At 42.2% G+C, this 16,522-nt stretch overlaps 1 protein-coding gene across 7 annotated transcripts; it reads right to left on the bottom strand.

Annotated features, from left to right (window-relative positions):
• Nucleotides 1-2,401: 2,401 nt before the first annotated feature.
• atp6v0a1a (ATPase H+ transporting V0 subunit a1a) lies at nucleotides 2,402-15,614 on the bottom strand. 7 transcript variants are annotated; one of them, XM_041062145.1, is made up of 22 exons: nucleotides 15,237-15,607; nucleotides 13,841-14,005; nucleotides 13,081-13,159; nucleotides 12,765-12,862; nucleotides 12,549-12,677; nucleotides 11,677-11,759; nucleotides 11,005-11,131; nucleotides 10,826-10,908; nucleotides 10,648-10,741; nucleotides 8,907-9,119; nucleotides 8,464-8,614; nucleotides 8,011-8,150; nucleotides 7,675-7,841; nucleotides 7,498-7,588; nucleotides 7,170-7,288; nucleotides 6,856-7,072; nucleotides 6,639-6,746; nucleotides 6,425-6,532; nucleotides 5,724-5,768; nucleotides 5,070-5,187; nucleotides 4,774-4,945; nucleotides 2,402-3,503 (listed from the first exon to the last, which is right to left on the bottom strand). In XM_041062145.1, the coding sequence occupies exons 2-22, from the start codon at nucleotides 13,955-13,957 to the stop codon at nucleotides 3,410-3,412; spliced, it is 2,553 nt and encodes an 850-aa protein (XP_040918079.1). In that variant the 5' UTR covers nucleotides 13,958-14,005; nucleotides 15,237-15,607; the 3' UTR covers nucleotides 2,402-3,409. The 7 variants fall into 7 exon arrangements, with proteins under 7 accessions (XP_040918079.1, XP_040918080.1, XP_040918076.1 ...); XM_041062146.1 differs by having other exon boundaries at nucleotides 5,724-5,741; nucleotides 15,237-15,606; XM_041062142.1 differs by having other exon boundaries at nucleotides 10,826-11,131; nucleotides 15,233-15,614.
• Nucleotides 15,615-16,522: the final 908 nt, after the last annotated feature.

The following is a 16,522-nucleotide window of genomic DNA, read 5'->3' as shown; positions in this document are numbered from 1 at the left end:
GTTAATCAGTTAATAGCTATTTCACATACAGTGAGGTATCGATTGCTCTTTGCAGACATTTCAATAACTGACTTTGTATAGCAAGATCTTTGGTTGCCACTGGTGTAGCTCTGTTTTGGCTTTATGACCCCTGCTTTCTGTGCCTGGATCAAGAAGACACCAAGGACTGCAGCTCGAGAACAGCTGCAAAAGCATCTCTGTTATCCCAAAGAAAAATCTACAGTAACCTTACGAGAAACAAAACATTCCTTGAGACGGTTTTCTGCCAAATTAAAGTGCACTTAATGTTTTCCTTAGATAAAGGAGCAAAATAATAAGCTCAATCTCATTGGAGTTTGTGCTTTGAAACTGAAGAGTAAAAGTCCCTGCAAGTGTAAACACAGCAGGATTTCTGGGGCTCTTATGCAAGCTTGCTCTCACCCCTGGTTACACATGACAAGCTGGGAAATATCAAATTAAATGAGCTTTTTCAAAAAAAAATTGTAAGATAAATAAAGTGCTCTATTATTACTCTGGGCTGTCATGGCTAATAGCAGACATGCCCCCCGCACCCCAAGTCAAAAAATACACAGGGAGACGACCGAGAACATGATGTTCTTCATCGCAGAGTGGCTAAAGGTTTTTATAGTCAGGCCTCCCACGGTGCCAGTAGGATGACATACTGTTTTAGACTTTGTGTTGGCACTTATGCCTGAAAAAAAACCCTTCTCTTATGTATTATACTTTTCTTCTATTCATGAGCTGAACTATAGAGGTGGAAGTTAACTATTACTCAAGTACTGTACTCAAGCAGAATGAAAATATAAGCCTGCTTTGTTCAGGCTGCTGCTGGTGGTGTAAAGGTGTGGGGAATATTATCTTATCACACTTTGGGCCCCTTAATACCAACTGAGCATCATTTAAACACCACAGCCTTCCTGAGTACTGTAGCTGACCATGTCCACCCCTTTATGGCTACTTCCAGCCGGATAACGCACCATGCCACAAAGCTCACATCATCTTCTTGAACATGACAATGAGTTCACTGTACTCAAACGGCCTCCACAATCACTAGATCTCAATCCAATAGAGCACCTTTGGGATGTGACAATGATGCTGTCATGTCAATATGGACCAAATTCTCAGAGGAACGTTTCCTGCACCTTGTTGAATCTATGTCACAAAGAAATAAGGCAGTTCTGAAGGCAAAAGGGGGTCCAACCCAGTACTAATTTATCTATTTGATAGCTTAACAAGTCACTTTGCAGATTCATTAAGTGTGGTACAAAATCATGCGTCAGTAAATGCAATCCAATAATATTAACATACATTATTCTCAAACAGGCCATTGTGCATAATGAGTACTTTTGGTACTTTAAGTATATTTTCATGCCAATACTAAAATATTGAATGAATGACTTTGACTTGAATCAGAGTATTTCTACACTGTGGTGCTGCCTCAGTAATTCTTCCACCACGGCTGAATCATAAAAATGTAATACTGTGCAAAGCAGATTGTTTCCTGCTGCTTTTGACAGGCCTGAGAAAATCAAACAAACCCTTTTTAAAAAATGGGTGGAAACACAAATGGATACTTGTGTTTGGACATTATAACATAACGGCCTGGAGACAAGACGGAGCGAACCAAGGCAATTACACAGTAAGTGGCATGTTAAAGAAAAGCACCTTTATGTGCAAAATACAGAACAGTGCATCCATTTCGAGTGTAGTCAGTGCTTGCCAAATAAATCTGCAGTATCCCATTACAGGCACAAAGTTCAGCAGCAGAGCAGTTAATCAAAATAATTTATCTGACAACTGTAGGTGCCTTTAATACAACCTCTAACATACAGAGGGAACTCACATTTCTCATGAACCACTGTTTCATACAGCCTGTTCAACAGCGCCACCAAGAGGACAGATAACGTAGTGAAACACCTGAACCTGAAAGATAGAGAGAGAAACAGCAGTTGGCTCACAGTCATTAACACCTGCAGTGTTCTGTTGGGCCATGTTAAGATTTTACACACAGTACAATCAGTGTTTTATAAATATATATATATATATATATATATATATATATATATATATATATATATATATATATATAAATATACATACACACACACACACACACACACATACATATACATACATACACATACACATATACATATACACGCACGCACACACACACACACACACACACACACACACATACATATATATATATATATATATATGAGAGATGCATAAAATAAGAAATCTGCTTTTCAAATAACTTCTGTCTTTAATTTATGCAAATTGAAATTTGCTGTAAGGATAAAATCAACTTTCACTCCTCTGAAGTGAAAGTTATAAGATTTTGAAAGCTGGACTTTTACTTTTTTTATAAAATGAAAAAAAAAAACATCACCAAAACTTAAACCAGCTCTTTCCGCTTTATTGACAGAGATGTACAATTAACGTGGTTGCTCAACCATTTCTGAGGAATTAATTTTATTTGAACCGGTCTGCTGCATGCTGCTCTTACTTTCTTCTAAGTGTGAGGAGACATTTTAAACTTCAACATACAAATGAAATCAACTTAAGGAACAAAAAAAAAAAAATCAGCAACACTGATAATTTCAAATCACTTTAGCATGTTCGATTGTTACAGAACATCCACCTACTATCCACCTACAGATTTCCCTTCATTCTCTCCATGTAGATAAACAGAGAACAGCTCACTCAACAAAGGGGCATCTAGAGCAATGTCAGAGCACAACGCAAGGTCAGCCAGTTCATCTTTATTTTCAAAGAACCGACTGACATGTTTTCCCTTTAGACCTTTATATATCTGTGTGCGAGGTCGGTACGCAGCGTAATAGAGGTGTCTGCATGTGCAAAGTGGGCATGTGTGTGGTTTTGAAATGAAACAGATGAGCTCTGCGCACAAGATGTTGATTGCTGCTGAAGGATAATGCCAGTACAAAGAGAAAGAGACAATCTGGATGCAACAATGTGGAAAAGACCGTTGTCATTTTACTCTGAATGCGCATTTGTCAGCATCATCAGTCAAGGAATCTGCAACTAGATTTTGTTTTTTTTTTACAATGATCGATATTGCAACACTCCCACACAGGAAAAATGCAGGTTTTATAAAGAATTTTGCATAAATAATATTAAACTAAATAAAACACAGGTAAAACAAAACGACTTCACTGAGACAAGACACATAACAGATTACAGTTAATGCTATTTTCTCTGGAATGAATGAATGAATGAATAGTAATTTCTGAGCAGATGATCCAGATTTGGAGAGATCACTCCTGAAGTTGTGGTAACACCCACGATACTGGAAACTGCATCACTCAAAAATCACTATTCAACACCACACAGATTGTTAAGAGATGGGTGACATTAACAGAAGAGGAAGAGTTGTCAGATCTCATTCCTCAAACCTCCCATCCAAGATGCTTTCGAAGGTGAAGGGGAGGAACTTGAAGCCCTGGCCTGAGTAAAACTTGTTTTGGAATTCCACCCTGCAAAGAAAATAAGATCCAATCAAAAAATAAATATATAAATAAAAAAACAATGAGCAGGAAGCCTGTTACTCAATAACACAGTCAAGCACATGCAGCAGTCATAACGACTGTCAGGTTGGGTAATGCTGAGCAGGGCTGTCGTGGCTGATGACCCCTGCTCTTCATTCCACAGTCTGCACCCACCTGCACCCGATCATGTCTACATCTGTGTCCCTGGACCCTGTCCTGGGGCCAGTTATCTAAGCCGCTTCCCTTCTGGAACATGATCGGGCCCTATTTTTAAAAGGCCAATGCTAAGTGATGGCTGGATGACCTTTTAACTGAGGACCCACAAATACCTGCCATTCCACACTCTGGCTGTACTGTACATAACTTCCTGCACTTTTTCTTGCAAAAAATGTTCAGATGGTGCCAGTGTTAAACTTTGCGTTGACTTTTGACCACTAAAAACTAAGGCTTTGTTTAAATCTACTTTGGCAAACACACCTGAAATCACTGGAGATAAAATATTATGATAAATGTTTTCTTAGAAGCTTTGCTGTGATCAAAATTGTACCTGACTGTCCTTGAGGACCAATTAGTGAAGTCAGTGAGTCACCCAGCATTCCTGTATAAGGGACAATTATAGAAAGTAGTGGCGGCAGCACAGGCATGCTCTCTAAACGCGTCAGTGGATTATGAAACCAGGATGACATTCAGCAAAGCCAGACAAAGACAATAATGAGGGGACAACAAAGGCTCGCCTGTGCCATAACAAGGAGCCACGGACTGCTCTGCACACCGCGCACGCAGCATCAATGGAAAACCCAACACTGACAAGGACCAGGCATGTTCCAGGTCACAGGCCAGGAAAGAGTGTGAGTGATGGGGAACCGCAATTTGTTGGTTTGTAATTGGAACACACCCTAGTTCACTGGCAGACACACTGACTCTGATGGTTAGTGGTGGCTAGAAGACCTTGGTATTATAGCTACATAACATACATATATTAAAGTTCTGGTTAATTAAGTTGAAGGGAAATAGGCTGAAATGGTGACACATTGTAATATATCACTCACACACAGAACCAGTTGCCTCTGTGCACCCTGGGATGGTCCATTGAGAACCAGTGCCTGCAGATGGAGCTATAGCTCTGTGGCTTACAGCGCTTACAGTCATTCAGGTGTCGACGCCTTTCCTTTTCATGCAATTTTATATATTGTAGTATCAAGATCAAAGTTAATATGAAGGCAAGAAAAAAACAAGCCAAGTGCAATACTCATCTCACCAGTGCAGTCGCAGTGCATGCAGGAAGGCTGACAGGCCCTCCATAATGAGGAGAATGGCAACTGTGAGAACAGCAAAGAAGTAAAAGACTATGGCCAGAAGGATGAAGCCTCCGAAGTTCCTGGTAGAAAGGCCAATGTGCATCACCATGGACCACAGCACCTCTGACAGCTCTGTGCAAGGAGAGTTTGTTCATTTTGAGTTATTAAGAGTTCATTTCTCTTCATACGTGTGTGTGTGTGTGTTGCTGCTCCAACTTCCTGATGTCAGACTCTGTGGATACAGGGTGCGACTTACGTGCATGAGCCAGACTGAGGGCCCAAAGCCTCAGATAGGAAGCAGTGTTTGAGATACAGCCCAAGCAGTACTCTATGGTGTGGATTGCCTGATGCACTGCCACATCCGCAAAGTTAAACTGTGGGAACACAGACACAACATCAACACATGACTGCGTGTCAGCATTAAACTGCAGAAAACAACATCTCTACGACAGGTCCTGAGGTCCACGTACAGGGCGTCTGGCTCATTGTGTGGTGTGTGCATATCATTCAAGTGATTGACAGGAAAGCCATTTGCCACAGTAGATCGTGTTTGACCCAAGTGTAGACGCAAATTAGAAGGAGCACCACTGTCTTAGGACACTGTGAACCCCAAGAATCAGCTGTTCTCCGCTGATGCCTCATGCACATCACCGAGACTGTAAGGAAGCACCGGCGCCCACTGCTTGAGGAATCCCTGCAACCCACGTTTCAACAAGAGACTGCTGGAACACAGTGACCACACACCGACTAACACACACACACACAGACACAGCTAAGAGCAGCAGGCAGTGGTTGACAGCATACGTAGACAACAAAGCGAGGGGCAGAAAGAGACAGACTTGCTACACATGCACTTTGGCAGGAGGGGATAGGTTGCAGGGTGGAGGTGCAGCATGAGCTCCTGTCCTACCTCTTCTTCCTCCTGGGCCTTGAAAGCAGGTGACAAAAGGCAACGCTTGGTTATTGACAGCACGCACACAGATGGACAGACAGACATGAGTAAACAGGAAAGTGACGAGAGAAAACAAGGGAAACCCAGCATTAGAAAATGACAACATTCCTCTCACGCATACTTGTCAGCACGTTTTAGAATTAAGCTATGAAACTGTAGCAGTTATCATTAATATCAGTTCAACTTTTAAGAGGTTCGCATATGACAACTCACAGCTCATCTTCTGTTTCATGGCATCGTTAAAGCTCTGCAGCATGTGCAACAGAAACCTGAGCGGGCCACTTCTTTAAGTTAATACTTACAGAAGTGTACACAAAAGTAGATGGATGGAAGAAAAACAGAACTAAAACCGAGAAGACAACAAAGTAAATTACATTTCTTCAATTTAGTGTCTCGGTTGCATTTATTATAACAAAGCGTTGTAAAATGACACACACACTGGAGCTTATTAAACCTTTTTGCCAAACCCGACCTTAGTCCATAATTTATGATTTCATTGCCACAGTGGAAGTGGACGAGGCATCGGTTTCTGTTTCCAACTGTATCCAAGTGACTGAATTATTCAAAGATGAGAGTAGATCCTATAACCTGTGCAACTGATGGGAGAAAATGCGATCACCTGGAAGACAGAGTTACTGATAAGGACAAGTATCTTGTACCTCGGGTTCGTCCTCAGAGTGCTGTGCGAGCTGGTCATGCTGGATGATTTCAGCCTCATCCTCAGTGGGGCCATTGCCCACCCTGATCCCTCCAAAGTTCTGAGTACCCTGTCACACACACACACACAAAAAAGGTATCAGTTACTGTGTTTATAACTGTACTGAAGTACTTTATTCCACAGTATGTAGTGGCTGCAGGCGTGTTTCATCTTACCATATGTTTCCGCCACAAGTACTGTCTCCGCAGAATCAGAGTTTTCACTATTAACATACAGGGAACACAGGCCAAGGCGATGACCACCAAGAGTGACTGTACACCCATCTACACATCCAGGGCAAAGAAAGAAAAACACAAAGGAAGGAAAATTACTTTTCTGTGGTTCATCAGAGCACAAAAGGATGAATAGATGTAACTAACAAGAGGATCTGACCTGCCCTCTGTAGAGAGGTTTGTTACTGGGGTCGTTGTAGTTGAAGAGGAACATGTTAATAAAGGCAATGAGGAGACTGGGAGCATCCCTGGAGGTGCGTGCGGTGTATGCAACCCACTTATAAAAGATCAGAATGACTAGGTAGCCAAACAAACTGGACATGAAGACGATCTCTGGGATAAATCCCAAGTAGATGTTCAGTGGCTTCTGGAAATAACTGCAGAGAAGCAAAAAAAAAAAAAAGAGCCAATTTGTCACCACAGCAGTTACACACAAATTTGAGGAGGAATGAAAAAACAAAGTATAAATCTCACAGGTGGTTGAAGAGACTGAGAGAGACTCCAAACAGCATGTGGATGACTCCCAGGATAACTGACATCTTCATCTTGAAGGAGTTCAGGAACGTCAGCTTGTTGGCTGCAATGTTCCATATCTAAGATATATAAAAGAGAAAGTTCATGTTAATTCAATTCAATTCAAATTTTCACTTTATTAGCACTACCAATACTTATTTTAGCAATGAACCTTAACTGATATTTAACTAATATATAATCATTTGAGAGACATGGCTTGTTAACAAGTAAAAGCTGGTTTGTATTCAGCAGAATTGATGGAATACAGATCACAAAGAAAAATATTCACCGGATCGATGCCAATAGGGTACGGCCCTTTAAACACTCCGTCTATTGCTGGGTCCAACTGCAAAACTTTATTGCCATCGAGTGTTTCAAACCTGAACAGAAGGCGACACAAATCAGTTTTCTGACTCGAATTACTGGACACCTACAGCAGTTGCTGGGTTAAAGCTCAGACACTTACGACCAGTTGCCTCCTACTCGACTGTCAAACATGGGCCTGACACTCCAGCCGGAGCCGAACACATTGAGGGACTTGGAGAAGCAGTCGTTGTAAATGATGCCCGTGTAGACTGAGAAGATTCCCATCAGCAGGATTATGTAGCGCCCCGCAAACACCATGCTGAACATCTGCCCCAAGACAATTAATTCAAAAAAATTCTTAACAGGATAAACAGAAATCAAAGGGGTTTCTAAAAATCTCCATGTCCTCAATTACAAACATAAATCCACAGAAGCACCTTTACAGCTCAGGCACTGGTTTATCACCAGTATGGATGGTGTAGGACTGATCCCATACCTCATTATCATTCTTCTGGGCTATCAGCCTGCTCTCTCTCAACACAAGGTACAGGGCAGCACAGGTCATGAGCACCCCGTGGCCCAGATCACCAAACATGACCGCAAATAGGAAAGGGAAGGTGATGATGGTGTATGGTGCTGGAGACAAGAAGGCAGGGAGGCAGGCATCACATGAGAGGAAGGTGGTGTGGCACGTGAAGCAAAAAATGAGCGACACAAGTCATGAAACGCATTATCACCTTGCCCCACCAAGGTGATAATGTGGGATGTTGCAGCTGAGGCAAAAGCCTTTGGGTGGCTGTGGTTCAATACTACAGCCAGCTGGGTAAACAACAGACTCTTATAAACAAAAGGTTCAGCTGCCTTAAAATATAAAGGATAACACAGATGACGTAAGTGATGACTGACAGAGTTTTAGGAATGAACAGAGAGAGGCGTGGCACACACTTACCAGGGTTAATCTCACGGTAGCTGCCGATTCCATAGGCGTCCACAATGTTCTGAAAGCCTGAGGTGAACTTGTTTGTCTTGTTATAGGTGGGTGGGGTCTGCTTGGTCTGCATCCTATTGAGGATGGAAGGCACAGTGGAGCCGCTCTTCTCCTAAGGTGCAGAAAACAGTGAAATGCTAGAACATTTCAGAAATGAAGCAGAAGCCCGCCAGGACAGCGTTGTAGAAAGGTGGAACATGATTAAGAAGAAACTGCCTGGTAGGGAACGGTTCAAACTGGTTCTGCTACATGCAACGGATGAGTGAGTAAACAAGAACCAGAGTTTACTTTCTCAGAAACAAAGCGAGGCTTCGCATGACTGTGTCTCTAAAATCTAAACTAAAGCTACTAAATGGTGGAAGGTTTCCATTACACCATAAAATGGCTGCAGCTCAGTTACTCACCGTCCCCCTGCGCAGGGCAAACTGGATGGAATCCAGGTCAGAGACGGGACACCACACCTCAGCGATCAGACACTTCTGAGTGACATCGATGTTGCAGAGGTTCAGGGTGTGGTAGATGGCCTTCATCTTCCTCACTTTGATGAACCACACTCTGACCGTCTTGGCTGCAGCCTGCAGGACCCTCTGCCTGTGATCCTCGGTCTGGTTCAGCACCTTTGGGGGCAGACAAGTGTAGAGTGTTATTCCAGCTCTTTATTATCACATTTTTTAAAATCTGATTTTGTGGTTTATTTTGTTGTCTGTCTTATTTGGTTCTGTCTGTAACACCTTATTATTGCTTTGTCAGGACACACCTAACAAAGACATTTTGAATTATTATTAATTATTACACATCATCAGTGACATTTACCACCTATAAATCTAAGTAAAGTCACAGCTGTGTGGATTATAATGTCCACTACAACCAGAAAAGGTTATAACAAGAAAACCAAAAATAGCAGCAATGAATCACACATTCAATATTCATAGAGAGCATTTACATTTACTGGCATCATTAGTGAACAGTGATTCATATGTTCAGCAACAGGCTGTGTAAACCATTAGGCTTTCCCAAAAGAGATATAGGATTTTCCCTGGTATGCTGCTGTATGACAAAATTTAAGCCAAGTCCCATGATCTGCAAATGGCAGGATATTTAAACTCTGTGCTGTTTGCCTACAGCCACAGTCTCGCCCTGCTGCCGAGAGGCTTAATGACCCACGCATAGCTGATTGCCGGCCAAACAGCTTGACATTCTTCATTATCCACGCCATTCTGTCATTCAGCTCTAATGCCCACGTAGCGACAAGCATAACACGGCATCCACAAACACCAAGATCCACATTTCGTGGTAAATTGTGATCTCTCTGATATTTGTGTCTGTGTGATACAATTTAAAATACACTTATTGCGCACATATCGTTCCATGACAAACATATAAGACAGTTCACATTCGCAAAGCCAAAGGAAGAAGTGAAAATCCTTGGGGTCCTCTACCTTGTACAAGGTAACAAGTCACGAGGGAGGAATTCAACACTGGAGCAAGTAATAACAGTGTAGTTTCCATGGCAAGATTCTCTGTGCCAATATCCAATTCCAATTAAACTACACTCCCGCATGGGTTCGAGCTAGGCAGTTGGCATGTTGATCAGCAGCTGTTAAAGTTTACTGAGCCATTATTTCCCTAACTAACAGAAAAAGGGTGGCAGAAACAAGAGAGGACAGCAGCTCAAATGAGCTTCAGACAGTATCTGTTGATGGAGGATGTGGTGATTTCGAAAACGATACCAGTAAGAAAAAACTAGAAAGGAAGTGGCTTTATCACCTCTCTTCTGTGTCTGACAAGAAGGTGACTGTGAGACGTCTTCCTGATGTTTCAGTTACTTAAAGAGCCGTTATGATTGCTAAGCATCTTTTCTAACACTCTTTAAAACAGCCAATTTGAAGGCACACAAATCTTATAATGTAACATTTTCTGTAAGATGTCATTCGTGCCACTTAAGTCAAATTAATCTACTGTTAATATGGCTGGGAAGATGAGGTGAGAATGAGAACTGTAAAGAGCAGACATGTTCCTGTCTTTATGCCTTATGAAATTTTCTCTACTGACAGAAAATAGGGAACTGACCAGATCAAGTTTGTTTCTGTGGAAGTTGGTGTTAATGAGTCAAGTGTGTGGGTGTTTTCCCTGCAGTGCGTTTACCATTTGCAGGTCTTCAATGCGAGCATTCACTCCTGCTAGCATCTCTTTCCTCTCCTGGGGTGTTTCCGGACATGGGTACAAGGTTGCTCTGAACCTGAGGACAGATGAAGAAGTACAGGTAAGGATCTGCTGGCCAAGAGCACTTGATCAGTTGTACACATGTTGCTGATTCACTTACCCCTCACAGATCTTCTTGACTCTATTCTTCAGCTGGTCCCCCTGGAAGAAGATGATGAAGACAGACTTGTGGACCTGGTCGCCCTGTAGAAACATCACACAGTTAGGACGCTGGCAGGAGGACACTGAAGCATGCATTACATATGACCACAAAACATTTTGTTTATTAACAGTACTGACCGTGGTGGGGTCCTCCAGAGGCTCTTCGATGTCTGCCTGCCTCAGAAACACATTTCCTCTGCAAACTCTCCACAGCATCCGCTCAAATGTGGGAATACGTTCTCTGCCAATGACTCCAGCGACAAATCTTTAACAGATGGACACATTCTGTCATTGTTTTTACTAGTTACTTTGAGCAAATACTTCAATATCATTAAAATTTTCAAAATAAAAAAAACAAACCAAAGAAAGGATCTAGGTACTTTCTATGTAGAAACTAAAAGTAACTTTGAGTTTTTTTAGTTCAGACACTCACTGCAGTGCAGACTATTTCCATGTTATTACACAAATTCCATCAGTTTTTCTGTTAATATGAGACGGGTTGGGTGTGTATTGTTTGTCTGCTAAAGGTGAATGACTTTATTCTGTGGCTCTGTCTTAAAGAAGAGCTGCTCAAATTAAATATCTATACTAGTAGGGACTGAATTTATGAATGCGAGTTCTGAGAGGATTTTCACTTCAGTTGACCTTAGTTGCCTCAATAAGCTTGGCAGCCTGAGCTGGTGTGTGGGAGGTGATTGGCTGGTTGTAACACTACAGTTTGAGACCCAGATGGCCAAAGTGCACAGAATGGAAATCTCCAAGAAAAGCTTAATCCTTTTACATTAGGAAAGACCACAAAAACCAACTCACCCCAGTCTGAGCGGAGCACCTCTGTTAAAATCATTGGCGTCCAGGGGGGCGGATGATTCCTCCAGTAAACTGGGGTCCTCCATCTGGATGAGAGCCAGTTAACAAATCATCAGCTACAATGGCGACATTATCATCACTGCCACAGCATTTACAGACACACGAATTTGCAAACAGCGCTGTTCCAAAACTTGTCAGACATTTTATTTACACGAATGTGACGACATGTGAACAGAAGAAAAATAAAGACCCAGGGCCAGAGTTTATTTGACAGTGTGGGCAGTGAACTTCTTCAGTTAATGGCTCAACAGCCACATATGTGGCTAAATGATTCACCTCAATCAAGATTCAAAACACCTTGTAAAAGATCACTAAACACCGTAAGTCAACGCAGTTTTGCTTGTGAAGGCAATGAAGTGGAATTGATGTTGGGCAAAGGTGGAAAGGCAAGGATTTTGCTCTGGTAAATAACCAGTAAACACAGAACAAAACCTAAGCAAAGTATTATACTGCAGTGGGATTACAGCATATGAAATAATGTGAATAGATGGTGTAAACAGATCATGTGAGCAGCTATAAAGAAACATGACTGCAAACACCCTTTGCCAAATCAAGTAGTAATAAGTGTTCCTTTGTGTGTGTGTGTGTGTGTGTGTGTGTGTGTGTGTGTGTGTGTGATTACATCTTATCAGCAGAAACTGTACTGCACCAATGCAAAGCTGAAATGACTGAGTTAAGGCAGCAACTGTTGTCACACATGACCACTAACAACTGCAAAAGTAAAAGTCTCACTTCTCCTTCAGCTCAGCACAGTGTTGGCCAAGTAAAAACCTAGCACTTTGTTTTTCAAGACGTTTGTGCGTAACAAAGCTGACCTCGTCAAAAAACTGTTGCGTGCGACGCAGAATGTGCTTGAGCTCAGTCAGTTCCAGGAAGTTCTTCTTTAGGGCTTCTTGGTTAGTGTTTATTTCCTTCAGCTCATTCTCAAGCTTCTCAAACGTGGCCTGTGGAGAGACATGTGGAGAGGTTAGTAGAGGGAGGCAGTGGTAAGATAGAGCTCAGTGTTTATATTTCAGAGAGAAAGCAGTCACCTCCAGGTCAATCATGTCCCTTGGGAAGGGGACTTCAGGGTTTTCTCCTGTGTCAACTATTGGGATGTTCGCCTTCTTTATCTCTTTCTCCACAAACCCTACAAACGAGAAGTAACAAGATAAAAAGAAGAGTAAAGGTGTGAGTCTGTAAGCTTAAGGGACTGCCTCAGTTTGTAGAGCCTGTTTTGAAGCAGGTGGATATCAAATAATTAGGGGTTGTTGTGGGTCAGGAAAGATGAGTTGCAGCATTCTTAATTTCCCCCCAGGGCTCCTGTAAAGGCAGAGGCAGCTCTGACAAAGCTGTAAGCTAACTTACTCAGTTTGCGATCCATCTCTTCACATCGTCGTACTTCATTGACAAACTTTCGCTGGAACACGTTCACGTCAGGATTTAGCTGCAAAGAGGAAAGAAAGGAAAAAGAACATAAACATAATTCAGGATCAAGCATTGCCTGTCATCTTTGCTAAAACATTACTTTAAGGAAGAGATCAAAATTGTGCATCACTAACATTTTTACAACCAGAATGGGTACCAACCCTTATATCAACAACCTAAATTGCTTCAGTACCTTTAACTAAATGATGTGCTCAAGAGTTGATCAATAAAGTCTTTTCAAAGGGCAGAAAAACACAAGTTCCTTATTATCATTAGAAAATACCATAACCAGTGGAGGATGTCCATGTATAAGTTGGTCAAATGACTAAGATAGCACTGCTGATGCACAGACCTGCTGTGTTACAGCCCATCCAATACTCTAGCACAAAGCTTCCCTCAGGGATTGTCAGGAATGGGCTTTCTCATGCGTGGAATGAGGGGTCAGCTGTGAGCACATGATGAACATGATGAAGAAGGCATGCACTTTCTCAGCACTGTTACTGATGTGGTCGTTTTTAACCACCACGACAGCAGCGACTAATTAGCCCTTTTTTTTGTATCTTAGCCTTTACACTGGGGGTACCGCCTTTGGAAAGCAGGTTTTAGCCGGTAGAAAATGGCAAACCATTGCAGAATCTGTAGTAAATAATGAAGGAATCAGGATTCAGAGGGCAACAGGACAGGATAGAGATGGACTTACATCACGAAACTGCACCATCCCAATCTCTCCCAGTTCACTGACACAACAGTAGGCAGCTTCTGACTGGAGGAAGAGCTGAGCCAGCGTCATCTCTTCACTTCTGAAGAGCTCCCCCATGTTGATGAAAGATGTGAGTGCTCTGCACCCTTAAATCAAGCAGAACCCCTGGAAAACGAACAATGATATTGTCCATTAGTGAAACTTAAATGTACATACTTGATTTTCAGCTTCAGTTCTACATTCAACACTTTTCTCTGCATGTCACGCTAGTGTCAAATTCACTAATGAGGAAGGCCTGTATCAGTTCTCTGTTAGTTTAGCACAAGTGTGAGAAGCAGGCATGTGACAAAAAAGAGAAAGGAAAAAAAATATCAGCTTGCCCCATGGTGATCCCATGATCAGTGCAGGAATGTAGTTTCACTGAAAAGAGTTTGATCTTTAACACTGAAATATAATTACATTATATATTTTTTTTATTGTGGACAGTAAGCACAAGTTAAAAAACCTGCGCAGGTAGAATTCATTTTTTTATGTCTGTCAATTAGATAAAACCAAAAAGGTGAAGATTTTCTCAGAACGTCTTGCAGCCAAGCAGCATAACCTCCAACTGTAAAACGACCACACAGGGCTTATCTGTGGATTACAAGGTAGCATGTGACCTGTAGCCCTAGTAAGCCTCAATACACCAAGGCTGAGGGAATTTTACTGACTTTAACGCTCGAAAACAGGTTTGCATAATAGCACCATGAAATCTGACAACAACAGAGCTGAATCATTTTGTGTTTAGTAAACCGATAAGCTAACACATCGGGCAGCTACTAGAACTAGCTGTTCCTTCGCTAATGCAGCTTCACCTGTCAAAGCTGAAGATATTAGCGTAGCTAACAGCTTCTAATAAACAGAACCGCGACTGCGACAGGTATTTGGACATAGATCCACCAAAAACTATTAAAATAGCATGATGCAACTAACGTAGCAAAGTCAAACAGTCACAGCTAATTAGCAGGCGTTATCGTTAAACTTTATAACAACAATTATTAGTTGACGGGTGCTAGTTAGACTAGCAAACGTTAGCTAGTTAGACTTAACTATTAATAACAAAATAACGTTATACAACAGGATATTAACTGTACTGATGCTAATATGAACTTTTCATGATATCAGGTTGCTAGTTAGCTAACTAACTCAGATGACAGTTAACAGCTCAGTTTGCAGATTAATATGTGGGGAGCCAACAGCATAGCTATTGCTAACTTAGCACACCTGTTGACCAATATTTGAACTTAGCCCACAATAATAACATCAGTGCTAGATTAGTTTAAATCATTTCTAGTCTCAGCTATCGTAATATCACAGTAATTAAAACAACACTTTTTTAAAAACTCAGTGCACCTACTGTTTAGGTGAGAGATCCCGTCTCGTCTCTTAGCTTTCCGTCTTGGTTTCCTCCTCACTGTTTGCTGTGGACTGCTCGTTGGTTTGAAACAGTCAACCGACCTGAGAATCGATCTTTCAAACAGGAAGTGCTGCGGCAAGATGCGTCGACGTCTGCCTCCAACAGGCCCAGATCACACATGAACACCACCAGCCCCGTTTGCTTCAGGCGGCGCTGTGAAGTCGCATCGCCTACCCGCCCTTCTTAAGTTTTATTTTGAAAGTATTCGCCGAAAGTGTTGGTGGGTTTATTTTGTCCACATTGACGCCTCTGCGGTTCATTGTCGTAGGAATCATGAATGTTCAGCGTCCCCCAGTGGATACAGTGGGAGCACACAACCCTGCATGTAGTAAAATCCATAGACTGTGTAAGAACAAAGGGGGAGTTGTAGGTTTCAGCAGTGAGGATCACTTCCGCGTTCAAAAAGCTGCAGTTCCTCGGCTGCCGCTGGGGGCTGGCTCCAGAAGTGAGCAATTCTCCATTGACCCCAATGTTAAAATAGCCAACTTCACGGCCTAAAAAAATATAAAAAAAAATATTTACAGCCTGGTACATTATTTTTTGGCGGGGGAGGGGGGGGGGGGGGGTTTAGTGTTATTTAGGCTTAAAATTCTTAGATTAAATTAGTGCATGGTTACGTTGAGTGACAGCTCCATAGACAGGCATTGGCAGTTAGCTCTTTGCTAAAGCATCGGCTGGGCTAGGCGGTTACATCCAGAGCCCTCCGGCTACCTCCAGCGGCTGCAGTGTCCGTGTTTGTTTGCCAATGTTCGGATAGGTTTTTGTGACTATGAATAATATATATGAATATGGCTTGTTGTAGTGTAGACTGTACTAACCGACCGTCGAAGGAGTCTGTGTTGCAGTTTTTTCGGTAAGTAAATTTCTCACTATTTTACCTGGATGTTTGCACGAATTAGCATGTATTAGCATATTTTGCCGCTGGCTTATGACTTAATTGCCGATTTATGGTCGCTGCTGATACAGATAGAGGACCGGAGCAGCTAATGTTAGAAACGCTGTTGCGGTTTGTTCCGTGCTCTCATAGTCGGTTTATTGCGGGAATCCTAGGCTACAGTTTAATTTCGTGTCATCTCTTTTGTATGCTGTGTGTCGCGGTCGTAAGGGGTCGAGCTAGTCGGGTCGGACTCGTGTGGTGGATGCAGCTGCGTGCAGCTGCCGCTTAGCTTGTTAGCCTTAGGCTAGCTCGGTTGCTTCGAGCTAAGTGGCCAGGTTCTCGGTCGGCT

The sequence above is a fragment of the Toxotes jaculatrix genome, chromosome 18, assembly GCF_017976425.1.
Source record: "Toxotes jaculatrix isolate fToxJac2 chromosome 18, fToxJac2.pri, whole genome shotgun sequence".
Taxonomy (NCBI): domain Eukaryota; kingdom Metazoa; phylum Chordata; class Actinopteri; family Toxotidae; genus Toxotes; species Toxotes jaculatrix.
The sequence above is the reverse complement of the archived record's forward strand: the minus strand, read 5'-3'. Positions and strand labels throughout refer to the sequence as shown.

Coding starts and splice junctions, on each gene's coding strand:
- atp6v0a1a (XM_041062142.1), bottom strand. CDS start 13,957: ATGGGGGAGCTCTTCAGAAGTGAAGAGATGACGCTGGCTCAGCTCTTC. Junction 7,589..7,674: donor CGAGTAGGAGGCAACTGGTC/GTAAGTGTCTGA, acceptor CCTTCTGTTCAG/GTTTGAAACACTCGATGGCA. Junction 3,504..4,773: donor CATGCACTGCGACTGCACTG/GTGAGATGAGTA, acceptor TTTTCTTTGCAG/GGTGGAATTCCAAAACAAGT.